Source organism: Panthera pardus, unplaced genomic scaffold, assembly GCF_024362965.1.
Source record: "Panthera pardus isolate Hobbes unplaced genomic scaffold, ASM2436296v1 HiC_scaffold_11, whole genome shotgun sequence".
Taxonomy (NCBI): Eukaryota; Metazoa; Chordata; class Mammalia; order Carnivora; family Felidae; genus Panthera; species Panthera pardus.
In genome coordinates this window covers 47174153-47197355 of record NW_026526666.1, presented here as the reverse complement: position 1 = coordinate 47197355, position 23203 = coordinate 47174153, and the positions used below count along the sequence as shown (strand labels likewise).

The 23203-nt window shown below is 34.4% G+C and overlaps 2 protein-coding genes across 2 annotated transcripts in view; one reads left to right on the top strand and one right to left on the bottom strand.

The window, feature by feature from the left end:
• The window catches only part of NEGR1 (neuronal growth regulator 1), an 843544-nt gene that overhangs the window by 656782 nt on the left and 163559 nt on the right, over positions 1-23203 (bottom strand). The window lies entirely within an intron of this gene.
• Positions 19871-20363, top strand: LOC109266597 (40S ribosomal protein S7-like; the record flags this gene model as incomplete). The annotated part of the gene is made up of 1 exon (XM_053893974.1): positions 19871-20363. A coding segment is annotated over one exon (450 nt), but the record flags the coding sequence as incomplete, so codon positions are not given.

Here is a 23203-nt window from a genome sequence, read left to right as displayed (position 1 = left end):
CCAAAATATGTCATTGTTTAGAAATTTTTCAATTTCATTATCATTAGCCAAAATATTATGATTTAATTATATTTATTTTTTTCTGTCTGGATACTTACATTAGAAAGCACATTCTATGAGGGCTGGGATTTGGGTCTACTTTATTCATAACTATATTCCAGAGCCAATATTACTGCCTGGGACATATTTGCTTAATAATAATGTGCTAATTAAAGGAACAAGATATTTACAAAAAAATGTTTAATCTGGACTTAATAATACTTTTGAAGAAATAGTAAGTTTTAACACTTTCTAAACAAATGACCAATTAATATTGCATATATTGAAAAAATACTCAGATTATTTGAACTGAAAAAGAAAAAAAAACCTGATCGTGGTTAAGCTGCAATATGTTAGTTTACATATCACTAAGATCTTCAGTGAAAATACAGCCACATTTGGAATGAAGGGGAACAACTATAAAAGTGGGCATTAAATTTAGTGAAAGCAAAACAAATACTTTAGGTAGGTCACCTTTTACGGAATGGTCAGATTCACAGACAAAATAGAACACTGAAACACTTGTGAGCTGAACAGATTCTCAGGTTTTCATACATAAAGTTGGTTTTAGGCAGTTTTCAGATTGCCCCAAGGGATAAAAAGAACAAAAGATTATATTAAATTATTTTGTATTAACAGCATTGCTTTAATAAAGATGAGGCATTTCATTAAATGAAAGAAATGCAATGCACAATTTTCAGTATATGCACATATACATATACATAGGTTTACACATATATAGATAAGCATTTGTTATAACAGTGACAGAGAAGGTTTGGTTTTGCAGAAAAAGTCTGCATTATTTGCAGTTTCAGCCTTGAAAATCTTTAAAACAATTTGCTATGTATTAATTTTGGTCTAGGTAGGTGCTAGAAATATTTATCATAACCAATTATTAAAAACTGCTTACTTTGTAGTTTCAGTTTTGAAAATTTCTAAACAATTTTCTTTTATTATCCTGAGTTGCTGTTGTCAGACCAGGTATACACTGCACATTTCTTTGTTCTCTTAACCAATTACTCCCCTAAGCTATTCCACTTTTGGCTTTCTTTCCACATTCCTTATCATGTAATGTTATTAAACAATGTATATATAATCCAATCATAAACTAAAAGACATTACCAATACTAATATTTATCCTTCAAATTTTACATTTGCCAACAAATTATATTCTTACAAATAAGAATTCAGATCAAAGGCATTTATCTCCAACACTGAACACTTAGAAGAGTAACAGCAATCTTTTCTCAGAAGTAACCTACAGGGGTGTCTGGGTAGCTCAGTTGGTTAAGCGACTGACTTCGGCTCAGGTCATGATCTCACAGTTTGTGAGTTTGAGCCCCGGGTCGGGCTCTGTGCTGACAGCTCAGAGCCCGGAGCCTACTTCAGATTCTGTGTCTCCCCCTCTCTCTACCCTTCCCCAGCTCACTCTGTCTGTCTGTTAATGGTAAATAAATGTTAAAAAATGTTAATTAAAAAAGAGGTTACCTACAAAAACAGTGTACAATTCTCATCCATATGACATTTACACTCATTTTGATATTGAAATAAAAATATTTGAATGACCAGTTACAAGTTCTATCACTGAATCATGAGTAATTATTGCCAACACTATCAACTAATGTGCTTTCTCCGGAGGCTGATGAAATGATCTCTTCAAATGAACACAAGACAGACTGTACTACACTAACCTTTTCCAGATTCATAAGGACATAAATGGCATGGAGTTTGATTATTTGCAATATTTGTTGTTTTGCCATCTTTTTGTTTTCCAGAGATTTCAGTTAGGAATCCTTAAGGAACTTTACAAAATTAAAAATGAGAGAAAAAGAAAATCCTCATTCTTTCCTAGATAACCCTTTTGTCTAAAATACTGGGTGCATGACTTTATTCATAACATGAAAACAAATATTTTGTTTACCACATGAACTCAGGTAACCTGTCAGACTTATCACTATCACTACTTGTGCTGCATTTTTTTTCAACTGAGTAGGTAGTACTGTAACATCAGACTTTTGGTTTTCTTTATAATTAGGACTGGTCAGGTCAATTTGATAATTTCTTAAATCTTTAATTTGTTGACAGGCTTACTTAAAATTATGGGAGCCATTTTTGGTGGAATATGATTTTATATTTACTATAAACATATTTTTATTTATTATATTTTCATTTTTACTAATTTTCATCAATCATTCAATCTATAACATTGTAACTTTTATTTCTATGTACATTTAATAATTTTCAAACTAAAGATAGTTAAAAACTGTTTTATGGTAATACAAATTGTTATTCAGTACAGTAATTACAGTATGATTAAAAACACATAATTAGGGTTTACAAAATTTGGATTCTGATTATTTCATTATATTTTAGTGCTATGATGAGCTGTGTGGTTGTTGGTAACACTCCCTAGATCTTATTCATTTTTAAAATGAATGGTCAGAATGAATTTGAAGGGTTTCAAATTCTATGACTCTGAAAATACCTAAAATATTTCGTCTTAACCTCAGCATAACAAAAGTCATATGCACAATGCAGGAGTTATATTCAAAACATTTAATAATAGAATGGCATTTACCCATCAGAGCCATATTTGCAGAAACAAGTACAATCTTATATGAACATTTTTGCTTAATATGGAAGAGATGCCCTTTACGGCAGAATAAACAAGATGACTGACTGAAGAGTAACAGTAAATATCTATGTCCAAAATAGATTTTTTCAAGTTTCTAAGAAGTTTTCACCAGGTGGGTTATGAGTCTTCTCAGTCTGGAAAAATCATTTCACTGACTAGTTTCTAGACCCAGGGCTGTTCTGTATAAAATGAGATTAGTATAGCCTAGAGCCTTCCTTAATGGCTAATTAAATTAATTTGGGAAATACTGTTGGTAATCAATGCAGATGAAATCAGAGAGCAGGAAAGTGACTTGCTAGTGTGGTCCTTAGACCAGTACTAAGAGCATCACCTGTGAATGTGTTACAAATGCAAATTCTCAGGTCTCATCCCAGACTTACTAAAACCAGAAACTTTGGGGGACTAAAGCAACAGTGTGTGTTGGGGGGTGGGGGGGTGGTAAATATGATCTCCAAGGGATTCTAATGAATACTAAATTTACAGGACTACTGGCTTAGATTATCATAGTGGGCTGGCATTTTGAATGATGAAGGCGGCAGGTGCTTAGATACTGTATTTCAGACATATTTGGCCTGATTCACCTCAAATGTTAAAGATTAGAAAATAAACCTTAGGGAATTTGTGGTCAACTAGCAAGCAAGAAGTGAATCAGGTGAATCCAGTTCTCCCTTAAACAGTTCAAATATGTAGCCATTATTCTTCCCATTAAAAAGCATATGAAATATTAAATAGAAAAATAATAATACTTGGTTTAACGTCTGAAGTCTTGGCTTTGAATTTACATACGGTTTTAAAGGTGCTGACCCCAACAAGTTTTCAAATTCCTTTAGAAAACAGAAACATATAATTACCGGTTAAGAATATAAAATAAGGGGTGCCTGGGTGGCGCAGTCGGTTAAGCGTCCGACTTCAGCCAGGTCACTTTCTCGCGCTCCGTGAGTTCGAGCCCCGCGTCAGGCTCTGGGCTGATGGCTCGGAGCCTGGAGCCTGTTTCCGATTCTGTGTCTCCCTCTCTCTCTGCCCCTCCCCCGTTCATGCTCTGTCTCTCTCTGTCCCAAAAATAAATAAAAAACGTTGATAAAAAAAAGAATATAAAATAATATATAGCATAGTTCTAAAAGAAGTGTTTTACTAACAGGCAGTATTTACATAATAAATCATCCAGGATATCTTTTAAAATACAGATATTGAATCATTAGGCCTAGAGTGAAGTCTAAAATCTACATTTATAACAAGATCCTAAAACATGCCCCTGCTTTTGTTCCATGGACCTTACTATGTGCAGTAAGGGCATGGAGTTGAAGAGGACCGACTCTGGAGTCAGACTGGAACCACCAGCTACCACTTATAATCATTTGAATTTGAGAAATTTAGTAAATCTTTCTGGGCCCAAATGTAAACTGGGGATAGGAACATGTCTATCTTTTAATGGTTGGCAGGTAAAATGAGTTAATAGATACAAAATGCTTAAAATAGTGTCTTATTCATAATAAGCACGTTAATTTTTAGCTTTTATTTTTTAAATCTTTTTTAATGTTTATTATTTATTTTTGAGAGAGAGAGAGACAGACCATGAGCAGGGGAGGGGCAGAGAGAGGGAGACACATAATCTGAAGCAGGCTCCCGCCTCCGAGCTGTCAGCACAGAGCCCGACGAAGGGCCTGAACTCATGAACCGTGAGATCATGACCTGAGCTAAAGTCAGATGCTCAACCAACTGAGCCACCCAGGCACCCCTAAGTTTTAGCTTTTAATATTAGACCAAAAATTTACTTATCATTAGAAAATTAATTAGTAATTTTTAAGCATGATTTCAAAGGATAATTCATATAAAGTAAGAAATAATAAATGCTATATTTGAAGCCACAAATTCTACAAGAAAAAAAAGTGAATAATTTTTAAATTAGTAGAATAAAAAAGTTTTCTTCTTTATGAAATGCTGTTTGCCTCCTAGCTCAAACGACATATTCTTAGTGCTTACATCTCTCCTCATCAGTTATAATATCAATAACTTCTAACTAAGTCTCTCTTTTTTTTCCCCTTTATTCCCATTTCATTACTTATAGCCAATGTCCACTTGGGGCACTTTAAATAGTTTCCTGTCCTGAAGACAGAAAATTAAATTATAGACTATTAAATAAATATATGTAACTAATTAGTCTAATGACTAATTTCATATTTGGTTGAGATAGAAATTCTGAATTATACCTAACTTCGGGGATTTGTGGTTGGACATTCTCCTAATTTCTTAAATAGAAAAATGATTACTATTATATTTTATGAACCTTTTAATCATGTAAGTGGTCAAATTGGAAATTAATGCCAGAAGTTAGGGATTCGCCAGATGACCAACAGCTTACCATTAGATTTTAACCTCTATTAAAAAGTTGGATGAAAATGTAAAATCACTCCTGACTGCTCCAAATAACTAACTAGAATTTTCATATGAAGAGGATAGTTGTATATTTCTTTCTTTAAATATATGTAGGAGCAGGAGGAGTCCCTAAAGAATTAATCACTTCCCCCAAGATGTTGATGGTGTTACTTGGAGTCCTTTAGGTATATAATCATTATATTAATGGAATAACTTAAGGCAAAAAGTTCATCACAGAGTAATTATATATTTGGTGTCGGGAGCCAGAGAAGATAAAAAAAAAAAAAAAAGAGGTCTAAAATATTCTAACTTCAGTTCATAGAAGAATTCTCTCTCTCTCTCTCTCTCTCTCTCTCTCTCCCTTTTATCCTAAAAAATAAGAGCTCCTGCAATGGAAATAAAGGATAATGTAGTGAGGGTTTATTTTGTAATTAATATGCATGGGAATTTACACAGTTAATTTACATTCACATTTACAGGAATTACCTCTCACCTACATATTGACAGAAGAGGCTCTTTAATTTTATGAGTCCAAGGAATCTATCTAAGTGCCTAATTTTTTTCTCCATTGCCTTTAATTAAAATAACTCCAGGATCATCTACCTGATAATTTGGATAATTTTTTTAACAGGAAGCAAGTTTGCTCACTGAACACATTTGCTAAGCTTGCCTAACGACAACTTTAGATTCATGAAAATTAAAACGAGCACATTCTCAGCGGGCATTAGGCCCAGTCACAGGGAGTCAGAACAGCTGCCTGCTTGGCTTGTCCTTGGGTAAACCAGAGAGCTGTGGGGCTTTGGGTAAGTCATCTAACCCCATAGCCCTAGTTTTCACATCTGAAAAATAAGGGACTCAGCTAATCTCCAAGATGCTATCAAGTTGATATTCCATGAAATGACACAGAACCCTTGAACAATTTTAGGCATGCTCCTAGAGATAATCAATAGCTTCAGCGTCATAAAGATATAATTTTCAACTATGGAGTTTTTTCAAAAAAATGTGCCATTACCTACCTCTGATACACTAGAATATTTAAAATTTATTGAATATTTAAAATGTGTTAGAATCATTTAAAATTTGTTTTATTAAACAAATAAATGTGTTTATTTTAAAAGATAGTTTCAATCAGTAATTTCCATCCATCTAAAAATCTAGAGAAGTTTCACTAGGAATAAGCACTAAGCTACAACCTGCCCCAGTAAAAGATTATCAGACTTACACGTTTAAAATTGTATTTTCTCATATATATTAAGATATCCATTGTCATAGTTATTATATGTATAATATTTAATGATATTCTATGTTTCCTGTTTAGCAGATTCTGCCTTCCTGTTTTCTTCCTCTATCTGTCCTTTCCTCCCTCTCTCTCTTTTCTCTCCTTTTTTTTCCCTCCTTCCTTCCTTCGTTTCATCCTACATTAGGGCAAGACTCTGAGCTTGATATTTCCAAGAACAGAACAACCCCACTGGAAAGACAGGAATTAATAAACAAATGTAATGATAGACACTGAATTTTCATATTACAATTGCATCTAAGACTCAATGAGAGTACAAAGCAGAGAGGAACCGATTTTGCTTGGGGGTAAGGTAGGGAGGACTCCAGAATCTCTACAAAAGTTTATGTTAGTTCTACAGAATAACCAGACTGATTATATTAGTCAGCTGGGGCTGCCATAAAAAAAAATAGCCTAGACTAGGTGATCAAGAGAACAGTGATTTATTTTCTCACGGTTTCAGAGCCTGGGAAGTCCAAGATCATGGTACTGGCTGGGAAGGTTTCATTCTAAGGTCTCTTCTCTTGACATGTAGGTGGCTGTCATGTTGCTTTGTGCTCTGTCTCTTTTTACAAGAAAAATAATCCCATCCAATCATAACCCCACCCTTTATAACCTCATTTAACCATAATTACCTCCTTATAGGCGCCATATGCAAATACAATCCCACTGGGGATTAGGGTTTCAACAAATGAATTTGGGAGGACACAAACATTCAGTCCATAACACCAACGAAGAAAAAAGTGAATTTTGTATCAGTTTAAGTAAGTGACAGAGGGGTGAGGGCTCTGTGTTCTGGGTAATGCAAACAGTTCAGTACAATTAGGGTATTGGAAGCATGTCTGGAAGTGTCAGGAAAAAGTCAGGGAAAGGGAAGACTAGTCTGAAATGTCCTCCTCAGTGGACGGGCATCCAGCAACACAGTGAGGCATGAGACCAACTATGTTATGATCCTTGGCAAAGGATCAGTCTGGTCCATATCCGATCTCTACCAAGCAGTGAAAAGGCTTTCTGACTCGATGTCTACTTCTGCTTGTTAAAAACACACTGTGGGGTAAACTTGTGGCTAAACCAAAAATTTATCTACTTACTATATATCGAGGTGTTTTATTCTTCTGAAAGAAACATGCTTTAAAAACCACGTTGTCATACATTTTAATTTATCTAGTAAAGTTTCATGGAATACAGAGGGCATAATCGACAAGTGAATTGCAATTACGCTTTTTCTCATCTCCAATCCATAATGAACACATTAGAGATGAACTCTTCTTTGTTATAGTACAGTGTACAATTTCCTCAAATTCTTATCATGACTGGTGAGTCTTTAATTTTACTTTGGATATTTTGAAAGCCTTGTACATACTACAAAAGTTTCTTAAAATGAGAGACTCAAATGTTAAAGCAAAAAGTAAAACATTTTAGGGATGTGAGTGTACCAATTTCACATTATGTATCTCCTCAGTGAACTCTGTCTTTGGCTTCTGGCTCTGTAAATTTGGGGAAGAAAATATTTGCAAGTCATATTAACACTCATAGGTTGTCTACAAGTGTGTAAAAGGAAGATTATTCTGTAACCATTATGTATTTGTGATGTCAGGGGTTTATTACTCCAAATGCAAACTATATTTACATATCAAAACCTCATGAGATAGGAGAATATTCTAACACTGCATTATGTTGGCAACATACTTTTCTACCTAGAAAAATGTTTGTAAAATAGCAAGGCTCATTTAGGCCATTACTTATAAATCAGTATTTTACTAAACCACAGCTTGGTTAGATCAAGTTTATCAATCTTGTCACTAAATACCCTCAACATAATGTTCTGATTTCTTAATGAGCTCCTTGCAATAGAAAAGGTTAGATAATTAGCATGCTGTTGTTCAACCGCATCAATTCTAGCATTTCTAGGAAGATAAACATCTAGCTTCAAAACAGAAAGAAAATCACAGAAGTGATTGATTCATCTTTTTTTAAAGAATTGAATGATAGAGTAAGTTTTGTAGAATTTGTTGCTTAAAAGTCAGTAACAATAAGGCATCCAAGTATAATATTTTTTTTTATTTCTTTCCTCCATTTTTCTTACTATAATAACTAATAGTGTCACTTCTCACTTACATAAAAGATCAGACGTGGCCTTCTATAAAATAGTGTCAGTTTGATACTCTTCTGGTGCTTAAAATAGGAAACTGACTGAAACCAAAAAATAAGCTCACAAACAAATCCATGATTACAAAGTATGAACATTGTTATGAAAGGAAGTATCAGAATCATGTTGTAAGAGAAAGTGAGAGGACATTAATTTATATGTGGTGGGGGATTGTGGAGAAGTCTAAGATTTCAGGGATTAGCAGGCATTAGCTAGGGAAAGAGCAGGAAAGAGTATGCCAGACAGAAGGAATAAGTTGTGCAAAGGCCCTGAGCTGAGTCAGAAATGAGGTTCCTGCTCTTTCTATCTCAATGAAACATTTAATGACTACAGATGCTTCACACAGGCTGTAAGTTTTCATGTGAATTGGCAGTAACTGGACTGATTAATTATGAAGCTCAACTTTCATTATGAAAGCATGTTGTGACCCTCATCTACAACAACTAAAAGCCCCAGACAATATTTATTAGGCTGGCATCACAATTATTCTGTCTGGGTGGTTTGCTGTTTGTTTGTCGGTAATATGAATTTTAAGAAAGGAGGGGCTGGTGTGATGCTGTTGCCACGGTAAGAAAGAAAGAAAGGCCATTACCCTGGAGCAAAAGCCAAATCGAATCAAAGGCTGACTTTTCTAAATGATAATTAAGTTGTCTAGCTTTACATTTATAGCTACAGAATACTTTATTTCTGAAATTCCTCCAGAAAAAAAAAAAAGTAGCTTGCCATTGAGACTTTGAAATTCACTAGCTATTTTCTAATCCCATTTCCTCATTTTAAAAAATTGCTTCTGAAACTAATCTTTAATAACCCATTAAAACATAAATATATATATTTAGTATCGGCACTCAATCTTGGAGCTACTCTGACACAGAAACTCAGCACTCTGGCACAAGAAACAAGACTCCTGCCTAAACAAACTCAATCAATGCTTCCTCCTAGCTGCATCCTCACCTTTCTTGTAAAATATCCTTATGAGCCTTTACTTGTGTGTGGTTTTAGTTAAGTGCCTAACACACTCTAGGGACTTAGTTATCTCATTATTTTAGCATCTGTTCCTTCTCTTCCCTCTCTTGCCCTACCAAAACCAAATAAGGTTCTCCTGCAGCCTTCATATACATACAATACACACACATATCTACTATGGAGTTCAAGCTATTGTACTAAGAAATTAACCTTAGGTACTACCCTTCCTGATACAGAATCTATACCTCTCACTCAGGTGTTTTTCCCCTACTTTCACTACAGATCTGTTTCCATGAAATGACTCAATAATTATTCAAATTCATTCACTGTATTAATGTTCTCAGTGTTTTTACATTATTAAAAACCCTAATGGGCGTCTTCTAAAAAAGGATTTAGAATTATTATATTTCTCTTGTGAGCATGCTTAAACATTTAAAAAGTAATAAACCAAATAAACCATATAGTCCAATTATTCCATAATAATGTCTCCATAGAAATTACTAATCTCATCAACTATAACTTTGAAAGGTACCAATGTTTAAAGAAAGTTAATGTTAGAAAAGATATCAATAATAGGGAATACAAACATTTGTAATCATACAGAGTAGAACAAAAGTGATATAAGTAAACTGATGAAATTAGCAAATATTGGATTTATACACCTTAAAAATATTATAATTCACAACTAGTGCATCACAACTTCCAAAAGGTCATTTACTAACATCATATAACTTCATTTGGTGAGTTCTCCTTTCAATACAGCAAATTCCAATATTTTCCCAACCACCAGAATATACAAAAGAAACTATTCTACCTATGGCAATGCATGAAAGCTAAAAAGTACAACTTAAAAATAATGAAATTGTAATTATCTAATATGAAGATGAAATGCAAGAATATCTAATTATTCGAGCTTCTCTTTTTATATTACCTATAGAAATCTCCATTAAAATTCACATTTTAGAATACACACATAGATTAATTGTTACTTTGGATTAAAATACTACCTCAGATAATTCAATAATAATTCATATGTTTATTTTGCACTCAATCACAAACATTACTTTGGAAATCTAAAAGAAAACCTATTATCCACCAAGAGAGCATAGTCATATTTTCCTTATCAATAATTTCCTGTTTGGTATTTTTTATAAGAGTGTAAATCTTTTACTGTAGGAATCAACCAAAGATTTAGGAACACTTCTGCTAATTGATTATGGTAAGTTTTCCTTGAATGTTTTATCTTAAGGAATGAATCTCCAATCCCCTACTTACCCTTTGTAATGAAAATCCCTGTTTAGATCGAGTTCTATTTTTTTTTTTTTTTTTTTTTGTGAGTGCCAAGTTCATCATACTGGCTACATTTCTCAAAATCAAGGCATATCCCTCCTGCTGTCTTATACTATGCTTTTTGTTTATTTTTTGGTTTTGTTTTTAAAATATTAAAAGAAACGATTAGCTACTGTATGTAATTGTGATTTCAATCCTTTCCTGAACAAGTATTTAATATATCATAAAATTTTGGAATCCACAGACTCCAAAACTGCTGCCATTTTGATAGCAAGTCTTAACCCAAGCCAATCTCAGTTGAATGCCCATTAGGGTTTATTTGTAAGGGACACAGAACTGCTCATCTTTCCAAGCTAGCTATTACAATGGCTATTTTCTTTCTAATTCTCCCTTCCACCTTTTATTGTCTGCTTCCTCTGCTCCCACATTTACTTTTAATAACCAAAGTAATGGATTAGAAATTTCATTTTCTCTAAGCTGTGATCTAAAGTATGTGTTTTTTAAAGTATGACTAAGCATCTTGCTAAGACTTTCACAAGGCTAAACCCAGTTTGTAGTACTTTCTTCTCTCTGTGGATCACATTTCTTTACACTTCAAATACTAGTCTTATATGATCAATTTTCCAATTAAGCTTGAAAAAACACCAAATAATTAGAAATGATGTTTGATGTTTCAAGGTGAACCTGAACTTCATTTCATTTTAAATGTTCTCAAAAAAGCATGGGCTTCATTTATTCCAGTCCTTGGTTTATGGAGACCCCAGACCTTAAGTAAACAGAAATTGAGCAGATAAGATAATAAAGCAAAGGATTATTTCAAATTATTTCACTCTATAAAAAACCTTATTATGGAATCTAGCTATGTGAATAATTGGTTGAATTAATTAGACAAGTCAGTGGAATTTGGTTTGACTCATTTAAAAGTTAGCTGTCAAATTTTGCCCAACTTTGTCTTATTTTCACATTAAAAGGAGTCAAAACAAATATAACCTAATATAATATTCAATATTAAAATAGTTTGTAATAAAGATCAAAGACTCATAAATATCCTATTAATTACATTTTCTGACATTTTTATGGTCTAATTCACTTAAGCAAGTACATTCATATGTAAAAGGTGTATCTTCAAAAACTCCGTAATACGGTAGTCACACATATCTGTGGGGGATACATTCCAAGACCCCAAGGGGATGCTTCAATCTGCAGATAGTACCGAAACCTATGTATACTATGTTTTTTTCTATACATACATACCTATGATAAAGTTTAGTTTATAAGTTACCACAGGAAGAGACTGACAATTATAACAATTTACTGTAATAAAAGTTATGTGAAGGTGTTCTCTCTCTCAAAATATCTCACTGTCCTGTACTCACCTTTCTTCTTGTGATGATGTGAAATGATAAAATGCCTCCATGAGGAGATGAAATGTGGTGCACGGTGCTGCCAGGCATGGTGATGATGCAGTAGCGTTAGGCTACTATTGACCTTCTGACACTAACGTCAGGAGGGTCATCTACTTCTGGTTGACGGCAGGAACTAAAACCTTTGGAAAGCAAAACCACTAATAAAGGGGAACTACTGTACTAGGTCAAATATTTGAGACTTATTTTAAATTTTTAGGTAAAATAAAATTCTATAAAGTCTTGCCTGGGTTGTTTAGTTTTAATTTTTATTTTCTCTGAAAGTTTTACTGACTTTTGAAAGGTGGTACTTTGTTTTAAATTTTAGCTTTATTGAAGTATAATTGACAAATTTTTAATTAATTTCAAGTGTACAATGTGATGATTTGATATACATTGTATAAGGATTCCCACAATTGAGTTAATTAACACATCCATCACCTGAGAAGTCATATTTTATAAGGGTTAAGAGTTAAAAACTCTTAGACTGGGTTTGAAATCCACCATCATCACCCTCACCACCCACCAGCTAACAGATATTTGGAAGTTATCCAACCCATTTGTCTCAGTAAGGTGAGAGTTATAACACTACCTCTCTTTCTTAGGGTTGCTGTGAGGACTAACTGAGCAAAAATGAAAAAAAAGCTGTATGTTTGATATCCACACAAGTATCATACAAGTGCTAATGGTCAAACTATCCAGATTATTTAATAATATAGATTGCCAAGGGAAGAGCACCAAACTTTCTCTGCCCTGCCTCATTATTTTCCTCTATGGCACAGACCTCTGATGCTTCCAGGGTTCAGTTTAACCCATCAATTTCCTTTTCAAAGATATCTTAAATGGCTTCATAGAAAAAAAAGAGGTCAACTAGGCCTTGATTGAGTTCAAAAACTTTAACCACCAAAGAGAAATTGTGTACTATTTTCTTTTGCACCCAAAGTTTTCCCATTTCATGCTTTACAAAAGGTCTAGAAAGTGGGGAGAATCTTACATGCTTTGGTTCAGAGATAACAGGAGTTTCAGACTATTTCACTAGTATTAGAGAATGCCTTGACTAAAAGGGTCATGAATTTGAACAAGCTACTTTGCATTGAATATTGACCTTATGAGTTGACCCATTCTTCGTCCTAGCCTCCAAACTCTGATTATACTCCTTCTCTTAGTATTTGTCTGTGTTGTAGAGTCAAATATGACTTCCAGAGTTTAAATGCTGCTGCACAGCAACTGTCTTGTAAAATGGTAGATGAGTTAATCTTTTAACAAGAAGAACAAAAATGTGGAATACTTACTTTCAAAAAATCTATCTATGACCATGACACATCAAAAAGATATGTAGACCTGGATTGATCATATCTCTAGACCATAATGGTTTATTGTTCAGTTTAGGCTGAAGAGTGGCCAAGAAGAAGGACGGAGAACTGAAACGATACAATCCACTGCTCCTGTGGGAAACACTGTTAGAAACAGTCATACTCTTCTGGCCTATGTTCAACAGTACAGAGGACAGGCCTACTTTTCTTTCCCTCTGCTATATACTGGGGCCAGTTTAAAAATCATACATTCTGGCTCCATAAATACTTATTTCTAAGAGATAAAACAGATTGCTCATAAGAATTACTTCCAGACTTTTCTGTGCACACCAATCTAAAGCTATTCACCTCATAATTCTGCCCGATTCCAACCAATTATATATTTTGCAAGACCTATCTTCAAATCACCCAGTGCAGACACTAAAACCTTAAATAACCTTTTCTGATTTTCCTCTTTGGAGTATCTACTAAGAACCTATGGAAGCAATATTCTCCTTTACTAAATTAAATCTATTTGTCTTAGCACTGCTTGATCAGCAAGTTTTTCTAGTAGCTTTTGGGAAGTCTACAATGATACCTAATAATAACAGATAAATTGCAAGTAAAACAGAGAGTTATATCAGAAGATTTATTCTGATTGTGGCTCATTACAAGTCACAGGATAACTTTTTTCTTTCTCCTCTGCCAACCTAACATGTAACCTTCTTTTAGGGCTATACAATTTTCTCCAAGTTTCACATTTGTGTTAAAATTAAGCTTCTGTGGGTGAAGTAGCCTTTTCCCTTAGAAGTACACAACAAAAAAATAAACAAATAAAACTAAGTAGAATGAAAATCTCCTGATTTTGACTAAGGTTACTAAAGGATTTCATTTACAAATTAGTAAGGTAAGATTTATAATTTAATCTTATGATTATTTTCAAGTGTTTCAAGTTCTTATTCATCTCAGTAATGTTATCTTTGTTTTTAAAAAAATATATTATTTTCATTAAAGTTTATTCTGAACTAGAAAAATCACAATTATTACAGAATGTCTTTAATTTTATTTTCAATTTTATGTTTTAAAGTTTCATAGGGTATTTTTCAGGAATTTAGGACGATTTTGAACAGTGAACATTCATAGTATTTTTCTATTCCTTGTTATTTCTCACTCTGACAGATTTTAAAATTCTGCATAAGAGCAAAGATGATTTTATTTCACATAATAGTTGCTTCCCTAACCTTAAATGCATTGATTATATATGTAAGTATATTTTATTTCTTAAATATGGGGGAGACACTAAAAAATCTATGTCTTGTTCACCACTTAGGAATTGTAAGTTTTGGAGATTGTGATTTTTTTTCTTCTTAAATGGAAAATGTTTCAAGAAAATAAATTAACATATATGTAAACAGATGGTAGCCTTAGACCTGTTGGTTTCCTAGCTGGATGATATGAAAATATTATAAAACAAATTAAATTATTTACACTCATGAATTTTCTTCTTTAGTGAGGCACATTTAATGACTTACCATTCACACCGGGCCTGTTTAGTAAACTTCCTAAAAACTTTTCTCCTCATGGGGCCAATATTTTATTTGTTTTGCACAGTTACTTGGCCCTTCTTCATACACATTATAACTTTTATTTTCTCACCAACTTAATGCTTGCTGCTATGGTTGGTATCTAAGCTGGTTTACAGATGATAAAATAAAACTTAGATTTTTTTTTAAGAATTATTGTTTTTAGGTAATCTCTGCACGCAATATGGGGCTCAGACTCCGAACCCAGAGATTAAGAGTCATATGCTTTATTGACTAAGCCAGCCAGACACCCCTTTGATGTTATTTTTTATATGATACACACAAATTCATTTCGTATTCTGTCAATAGTTCATAAAATACCTGCGGTTGCTATAACTTTAAGTAAATAAGAAATTTGAACATCTTTCTATAAGCATATACTCTGGAATTGGATCGTAAGTGGCAAGTGTTCTTATATAATACTATTTGACCATCTAAATATAAATAAAAAGTAAATATATAAATAATGATCTTGGAATTGCCAACATGATATTTAAATACTATGATTCCCAAAATAAAATGATTTAATTTGATTCTACAGGCTAAAATAACTCTTTAAAATACAGTTAAATGTTCTGCCTGATTGATTCTCAGTTTCTAAGGAATAAAGAGACAAGAGTGGAACTGTAGGTCCCAGGCGTGTAACTAGAAACCAAATCAATACTTAATTTTAAAACATCCACAAGGAAAGTTTTAGAAATATAACATAAACTTTCTATACTAGTTCCTGAAGAGAAAAACACATATATGGACGACCTTGCTTTTACTTAAAATTGATTTTATCTGATTCCAATACTTCCTCCTCTTTTATTATTACAATCACACAAAACCATTAACTCATTATATCTCTACTCATAAAAAGGAGCCAGCACAAGGTCTTGTTAACCACATATTCATCCAGTGTGTGCAGAGCTCAAAGTTTGGGTGCCTTTCTAGAACCTAGTCACTTTAGTACACAGTTAAACTGGACTTATTGTGATCACGTTAATTTCAAGGGCAATTTATCGATATGCTCCAGTTGTGGAAGTAGTATGGGCTGGTTTCCATCATCTACACACATAAATAGCGCTGAGTTATCTGTCTATTATTTACAATTATTTGTTGTGTGTTTCATATGATATGGAACTTCATCAGCTGAGGGCAAAATAAGTTAAGACTTAGACACTAAATTTTTGCAGTTATATTCATATTGTATGCTTTCATTAGACTGCTCAGGCTGCCACAGCAAAATACTACAGAATGGGTGACTCAAACAACAGAATTTACTTATCTCATGGTTCTAGAGGCTGGAAGTCCATGATCAAGGTGCTAGAAAATTCAGTTTCTAGTGAGAGCTCTCTTCCTGGTTTGCAGAAAACACCTTCTCTATGCGCCCTCAATGGTCTTTCCTGTGTATGCCAACATCATTGGACCAGAGATCCATTCTCATGACTTAACCCAACCCTAATTGCCTCCTGGAGGCCCCATCTCCAAACACCAGCACACTGTGGGGGGGGGGGGGGGCGGGTAGAGGTCAGGGCTTCAATAATGAATTTGGGTTAGAGACAATTCATTCCATCACAATACTTAAGCACAACTTATGCACTTGACTCTCCCTCCTCTCCCATAAAACATCTTAAAGAACAAAAATCAGTAGAAAGCATCTGTATGGTTGAGTTTCAACAAAAACAGAAATAAATGAAATAAAAACCTAAGATCCATCAAAATAAAAACTTGCTGAACAATAAACATGGACACTCAAGAATTTTCCAGCAGGGAAAGAAGTATCCAGCTGCAGCAGTTCCTTAGACGTTTATGATAAAATACTTGACATGAAAAAAGTAAAGGAACACTTTTAAAATAATTGCTAACTGGTAAATTTTGAATGTACTAACTGCATCAAACTAAGCTTGGGACTTTAAAATCCAAATTAGTAAATCCCTACTTGTGCTTCAGGGTGAAGTTCTGAAGAAAATAAAATAAGCTCAAGCAGGATTCCAGGGCAGTTTTAAGAATTTTTCATTTTCAAGAAGTAATGAGAAAAGGAAAGTATAGATTATTTCTGAAGGCTCAAAGAAAAAGAGATATACTTCATTCAGAATGATGAACAACGTAACTGAAAGCTTTGTTTCAGATTCTTCCAGAAACAGCAAACTGCTTCTTTCAAACAGCAAAGAACTGGCAATGTTGACTATGGCTACAGAAGTAAGGAGACTGAACGCATTCCTAAAGTAAGGATTCATTAAAATAAATGCTAGATGTCATATTAGAAATAGCTAAAATTTTTACAGTTGGTTTTCATTCTCTTTTTGTATTAAGTGATTAACTGAGGTTTAACAACATAAGATGGCTATTTTAAATAGGTGAGGTCTTTACATATGTTTCAGTAACTATCTGTCCATCATTCCTCCATGTCTTATCTATTCCTAAGGTTCACACCGTAACTGCTGTGCTGACCCTGCAACTCTAATAAGCAACATTTGATCCTGACAACAGTCAGGAGAAACAGGCTATCCTAGAGAAAAATAAAGACACATTTAGGTTACTCAACAACTTTCAATCAAGTGTGCCTTACAGAGAATGCTACAGCCAATTCAGGAAAGAAGCATACTTGTAAAAAGTTTTATTAGCATGATGAAAAAATTTTGTGTAAGTAATATGATGAGTTAGATGACATAGTTGGTATTTCAATCTCCCCCTGTCTCCCCACTTTCCCGTTCATACAATTCAATTATGCTCTAAAAAATTCAGAAGCCTTATGGTAAAAAATCTCCATGGTCTTTATGAGTGTGACCTTCAAAATTAAAATGCTAAATTGGAAAAGTGTCAATTTGCATAAGTATTGCAGTCTTGCTATTTTACAAGAAACTCAGCTATAGGCAATATCCTATGCTATAACTGTGACCTTGCCCCTATAAAATGGGAGAGAATAGCATTTAAGCTCAATGAACTACTCACATTTGGAAGATACTAAAAACAGCCCAAGTCTGTAAACATGGTAGCTATATAACTTTCTGCTAATGAGGTTGTAACTGAGAAGCTTTTAAAGTAAGGTTTTTTTAGCTGAATCCTTACTAAAGCAAACCGAAGTGTCACATCTCATTATATAACAAAGAAATAAAATATTATGTACATATACACGTATATATACACACATATGCACACATATACTTTTATATATATATATATTTCAATATTACGGATATATTTACATTGGCCTATATACTAATTTACCTAATTATTTCTCATTTTATTGCTGAAGCAATAGTACAGACCGTCAAATGAATCCACATCTCAGTAAATACTAGAATAATTTAAAAGGCAAGCCACTTCAGCAGCATACTATATGAAATAATTCATTTTATTTTATTTTTTAAGTTTATTTCTTTTGAGAGAGAGAGAGGGAAGGGCAGAAAGAGAGAGAGAGGGGCGCCTGGGTGGCTCAGTCGGTTAAGCGGCCGACTTTGGCTCAGGTCATGATCTTGCGGTCCGTGAGTTCAAGCCCCGCGTCGGGCTCTGTGCTGACAGCTCAGAGCCTGGAGCCTGTTTCAGATTCTGTGTCTCCCTCTCTCTCTGCTCCTCCCCTGTTCATGCTCTGTCTCTCTCTGTCTCAAAAATAAATAAACGTTAAAAAAAAAAAAAGAAAGAGAGAGAGAGAGAGAGAGAGAGAGAGAATCCCAAGCAGGCTCCACACTGTTGGTTCAGAGCCCAACATAGGGCTCGATCTGGTGAGCTGAAATCAAAAAGTTGGACACTTAACCAACTGAGCCACACAGGCATACCATGAAATAAGTTTTTAAGAAAAAATCTGCTGTTTGCTGAATGGCAACTGCTTTAAACCATAACACAATGAATAGGTTAGGGATAAAGGTATACAACATAAGCAGTAACTCTTTAACCCTTCCTTGTTCTTGTGGACTGTTCACTATTGCTTGCACCCATTTTACCTATTTATCTTTCTTTCTTCCTCTCTTTCTCTTTCTTTTCTTTTCTTTCTTTCTTTCTTTCTTTCTTTCTTTCTTTCTTTCTTTCTCTTTTGTCTTCCTATTAAAAGTGCTTTCCTTTAAATATACAACATTACACCATGTATTCTGTTATTTGCTACAGAATGAAATAAAGTTGTGTAAATAGTTCCACTGAACATGGATACTTGCTGTTAAGGTATTAACACTCCATGAGCTTATTTATCACTTTGTATTATGCTCCACTGAGTCTACTTGAATAAAGAGCAAATGAAGAAATTTTTAAGACATATGGCCTTCATTTCTTCTTGGGTCCAATCCCCCTTTCCGAATATGGTATATTGACAGAGCATATTTAATGGCTTCATCAAAAAAAAAAAATTCACTGTAGAAGCAAAATACAGATTTTATGTTCTGCTTCCCACCAAATCCTTTATGCTTTATTGATGAAGAAAATCTTCCTCTGCTCATGGATGAAATACTCCGCATGATTCCTGACTTTTCTTCTCACTCATGGATAACACAGTCATGGGTCCCCCTCTCCACTTACTAAGAATGGTAAATCTCATATACTAATCATGAGCTAGATTTGATTTAGTGTTAAGTTGCCAACTTCCTCGATTCAGACCCTGCTTCAAGCTGGAATTTCTACAGTGGGATATGAGAGAGTGATTAGTTTCTCTCTATTTATAGTTTCTCTGGTTTATAGTTTTCATTTTCCTTCCTTTCCTTAAGAACCTTTGACTCAGCTCCAGCAGGGAGGTGCTACTCTTAAGAACCTTTGTCTGATTCAGCCCTGGCAGGGAGGTGGATTGTGGAGAGGAGTGACAATGAAATAGGAAACTCTTAGGGGACTATTTTTTTTTTAATTTATTTAATGTTTATTAAGTTTTGAGAGAGAGAGAGAGAGAGAGAGAGAGAGAGAGAGAGAGAGAGAAAGACAGAGCAGGAGCAGGGGAGGAGCAGAGAGAGAAGGAGACACAGAATCTGAAGCAATCTGGTCTTTCCAGAAAATCCAAGTCCGGGTAGTGCGTGAGCTGGAGAAAAAGTTCAGTGGGAAGCACGTGGTCTTTATTGCTCAGAGGAGAATTCTGCCTAAGCCAGCTCGAAAAAGCCATACAAAAAATCAGCAAAAGCGTCCCAGAAACTGCACTTTGACCGCCGTGCACGACGCAATCCTGGAGGACTTGGTTTTCCCAAGCGAGATTATGGGCAAGAGAATCCGTGTGAAACTGGACAGCAGCCGGCTCATAAAGGTTCACTTGGATAAAGCACAGCAGAACAATGTGGAACACAAGGTGGAAACCTTCTCGGGTGTCTATAAGAAGCTCACGGGCAAGGATGTTAACTTTGAGTTCCCAGAGTTTCAGTTGTAGACAAAATGATTAAATAAAACATTGACATTAAAAAAAAAAAAAAAAAAAAAGAAAGAAAGAGCTGAAACCCATGAACCGCAGATCACTACCTGCACCAAAGCCCCTCCAAGGGACTACTTTTAAGTTAGGTTACCCTCTCTACATCTAGGAGGTGATTATAAGTCAACAGGAAATGATGCTGTAAGGATGAAATTGTAAGTTAATTTAAAAAATACATTAAATCAGAAATAGTTTTTAAAAAGGTGATATTCTGGTGCATTTGAGTGGCTCAGTCAGTTAAGTGTCTGATTCCTGATTTCAGCTCAGGTAATGATCTTGATCATGACATTCAATGTTGAATGTTTTGAAGATGATGCCTGGGCATATGTGGTGATTATGAAGTCACCATCATTACTTGAGTGGATCCTGAGAAACTAAACAGAAGACCATGGGAGAGGAGAAGGAAAAAAAAAAGTTAGAGAGGGAGAGAGCCAAACCATAAGAGACTCTGAAACAACCGAGAATAAACTGAGGGTGAGGGTTGATGGGAGGTAAGAGGGAGGGAACGTGGGTGATGGGCATTGAGGAGGGCACCTGTTGGGATGAGCACTGGGTGTTGTATGGAAACTAATTTGACAATAAATTTCATATTAAAAAAAATAGAACAATTTCAAAACAAGGCAGTAGTCTGACTATAAGGAGTGAGTGATAAGAAAACTCTGGCAGAAGACACAGAGTATTTTATTAAGGATATTTAAAGTGAGGGGCACCTGGGTGGCTCAGTCGGTTGAGCGTCCGACTTCGGCTCAGGTCATGATCTCACAGTTTGTGGGTTCGAGCCCCGCATCAGGCTCTGTGCTGACAGCTCAGAGCCTGGAGGCTATCTCTCTCTCTCTCTGCCCCTCCCCTGTCACACTCTGTCTGTGTCTCTCTCAAAAATAAATAAACATTAAAAAAAGGATATTTAAAGTGAAAGAAAAATCAACAGAAAAAGAAAAATAACTTTAGGGACTAGCAGAGTCCCTTAGGATGTGGAAAACTTGAAGATTATTTCTAAGCATGGAGAGGTAAATACAGATACACAGGTAATGATGATAGAAGAGGATTAGGGCATGAATGAAGTTATGGATAGGAAAAAGCAAAGTAGGGGGTTCCTGGGTGGTTCAGTTAGTTCAGCATCTGGCCCTTGGTTTTGGCGGAGGTCATGATCTCACAGTTCATGAGTTCGAACCCTGCACTGGGCTCTGTGCTGACAGCACAGAGCTTCCATGGGATTCTCTCTCTCTCCCTCTCTCTCTGCCCCTCACCTGTTCTCTCTCTCTCTCTCTCTCTCTCTCATAAATAAATAAATAAATAAACAAACAAACAAACAAACATATTTTTAAAAAAAAAACAGGAGTAATGATAGAGGTGGATGTTTCATAGGTAAGAAAAGGGGAAGTTCAAATTGAAGGTCTTTAAGTTAGTAGAGAAAATTTCTTTCATAACTGAAAAGAAAGGGTAGTGTTAAGGTTGCTGAGACTAAAAGATTTTTGGAAACGTTGAATGGAAAACAAAATGGAAGATCCATAAAAGATGCCAGATGACTGTGAGAACTTACATACAACTAAGATAAATATAAATTTGTCCTTGAAAAAGTAGGATCTAAACTTAATTTTTGGACAACTTTTCTAAAGTTATTGCATTTGCGTGAAGAAAATGTAAAGGTAAGTACTAGCTAATACACTGAGTTTAAGCTATAAGAAAGCATTAATAGTTAAGTCAGAGATCATTTAAGAAAGGTAACCATAGCATTGAGTCAAAAAGACTCATTACTTACAAATAATATCAGAAACTTACTAGACAAAAGGGACAGGAGTTTGAACTCAGTGCAGATTTGAAAATTCACAGTTAGGTTTCCCTGCTACACTATTCTGTAGGCTGAAAAGCTGAGATGCATTGGAGCACTCCAATTCAATTTGAGAAAGCAGTGACCCAGGCATATGCAATGTGAAAATTTCACTGTCCACTTCCCCAAAGTTCTTTGCTTATAGGCATGCCTCATTATGTAGGAAAAGTTCAGTAGATATTGCTAACTATGTTAGTTTAAGTTACTCATATTAAATTTCAGATGTTCGTTCTCAATCCCAACTATGAAATAGGGAAGCTGGAAAAGAAAAAAAAATGGGCTTGAATAATAAGGTTTTGATTTCTAGGATGATTGGATTTAGACTCTAAAATGACAGGTTATAAATTTCTTCCCATTGCTTTGAATGGAAAACTAAAATAAAAATATGACTAAGGAAGACAGCAATGCATTTAGAATAAGAAACTCATTAAACTTTTCGACAAAGAAGGATTGAATGACCGAGAGCAATGGTCGTAGAGATTAATTTACTACTTTGAGGTCCTAAATATTGGATAAATCTTTAGACACAATTGTGAATGAAGTATCTATTAGGATTCAGTATTATCGGTGTTCCCTCTCTATCAAAATCAAAAGTGTCATTAAAGTATAGCTATAAATACAGGTTTGGATATATGAAATTTTCTTGTTTCCTGTCATGGTAAGAGATATTCAGCTGCTTTGTAACAACCTAGGAAAATTCAAATTATAAAAGGTTCAAGCTTGATTTATACTGCTTCTTCAATAAACCATTTTTTCAGATAAGAAAATTTCTCTTCTTACTAAGTCTATATACAATGATTTGAATCAAATATCATTAAGGTGGGAATAATCACACATCTTAAAAGCTGGTTACAATGAATCATCTGATTGAAGAACTACTTTGCAATATCATAGGGAGGAAATTAACTTACATTAAAAATATTATAAATTGTATTACATGAAATTACCACACTAAAGATTTGTGAAACCATACTTATAAATAGAATGATCTACTCCAAAAAATTATGTCTTACATA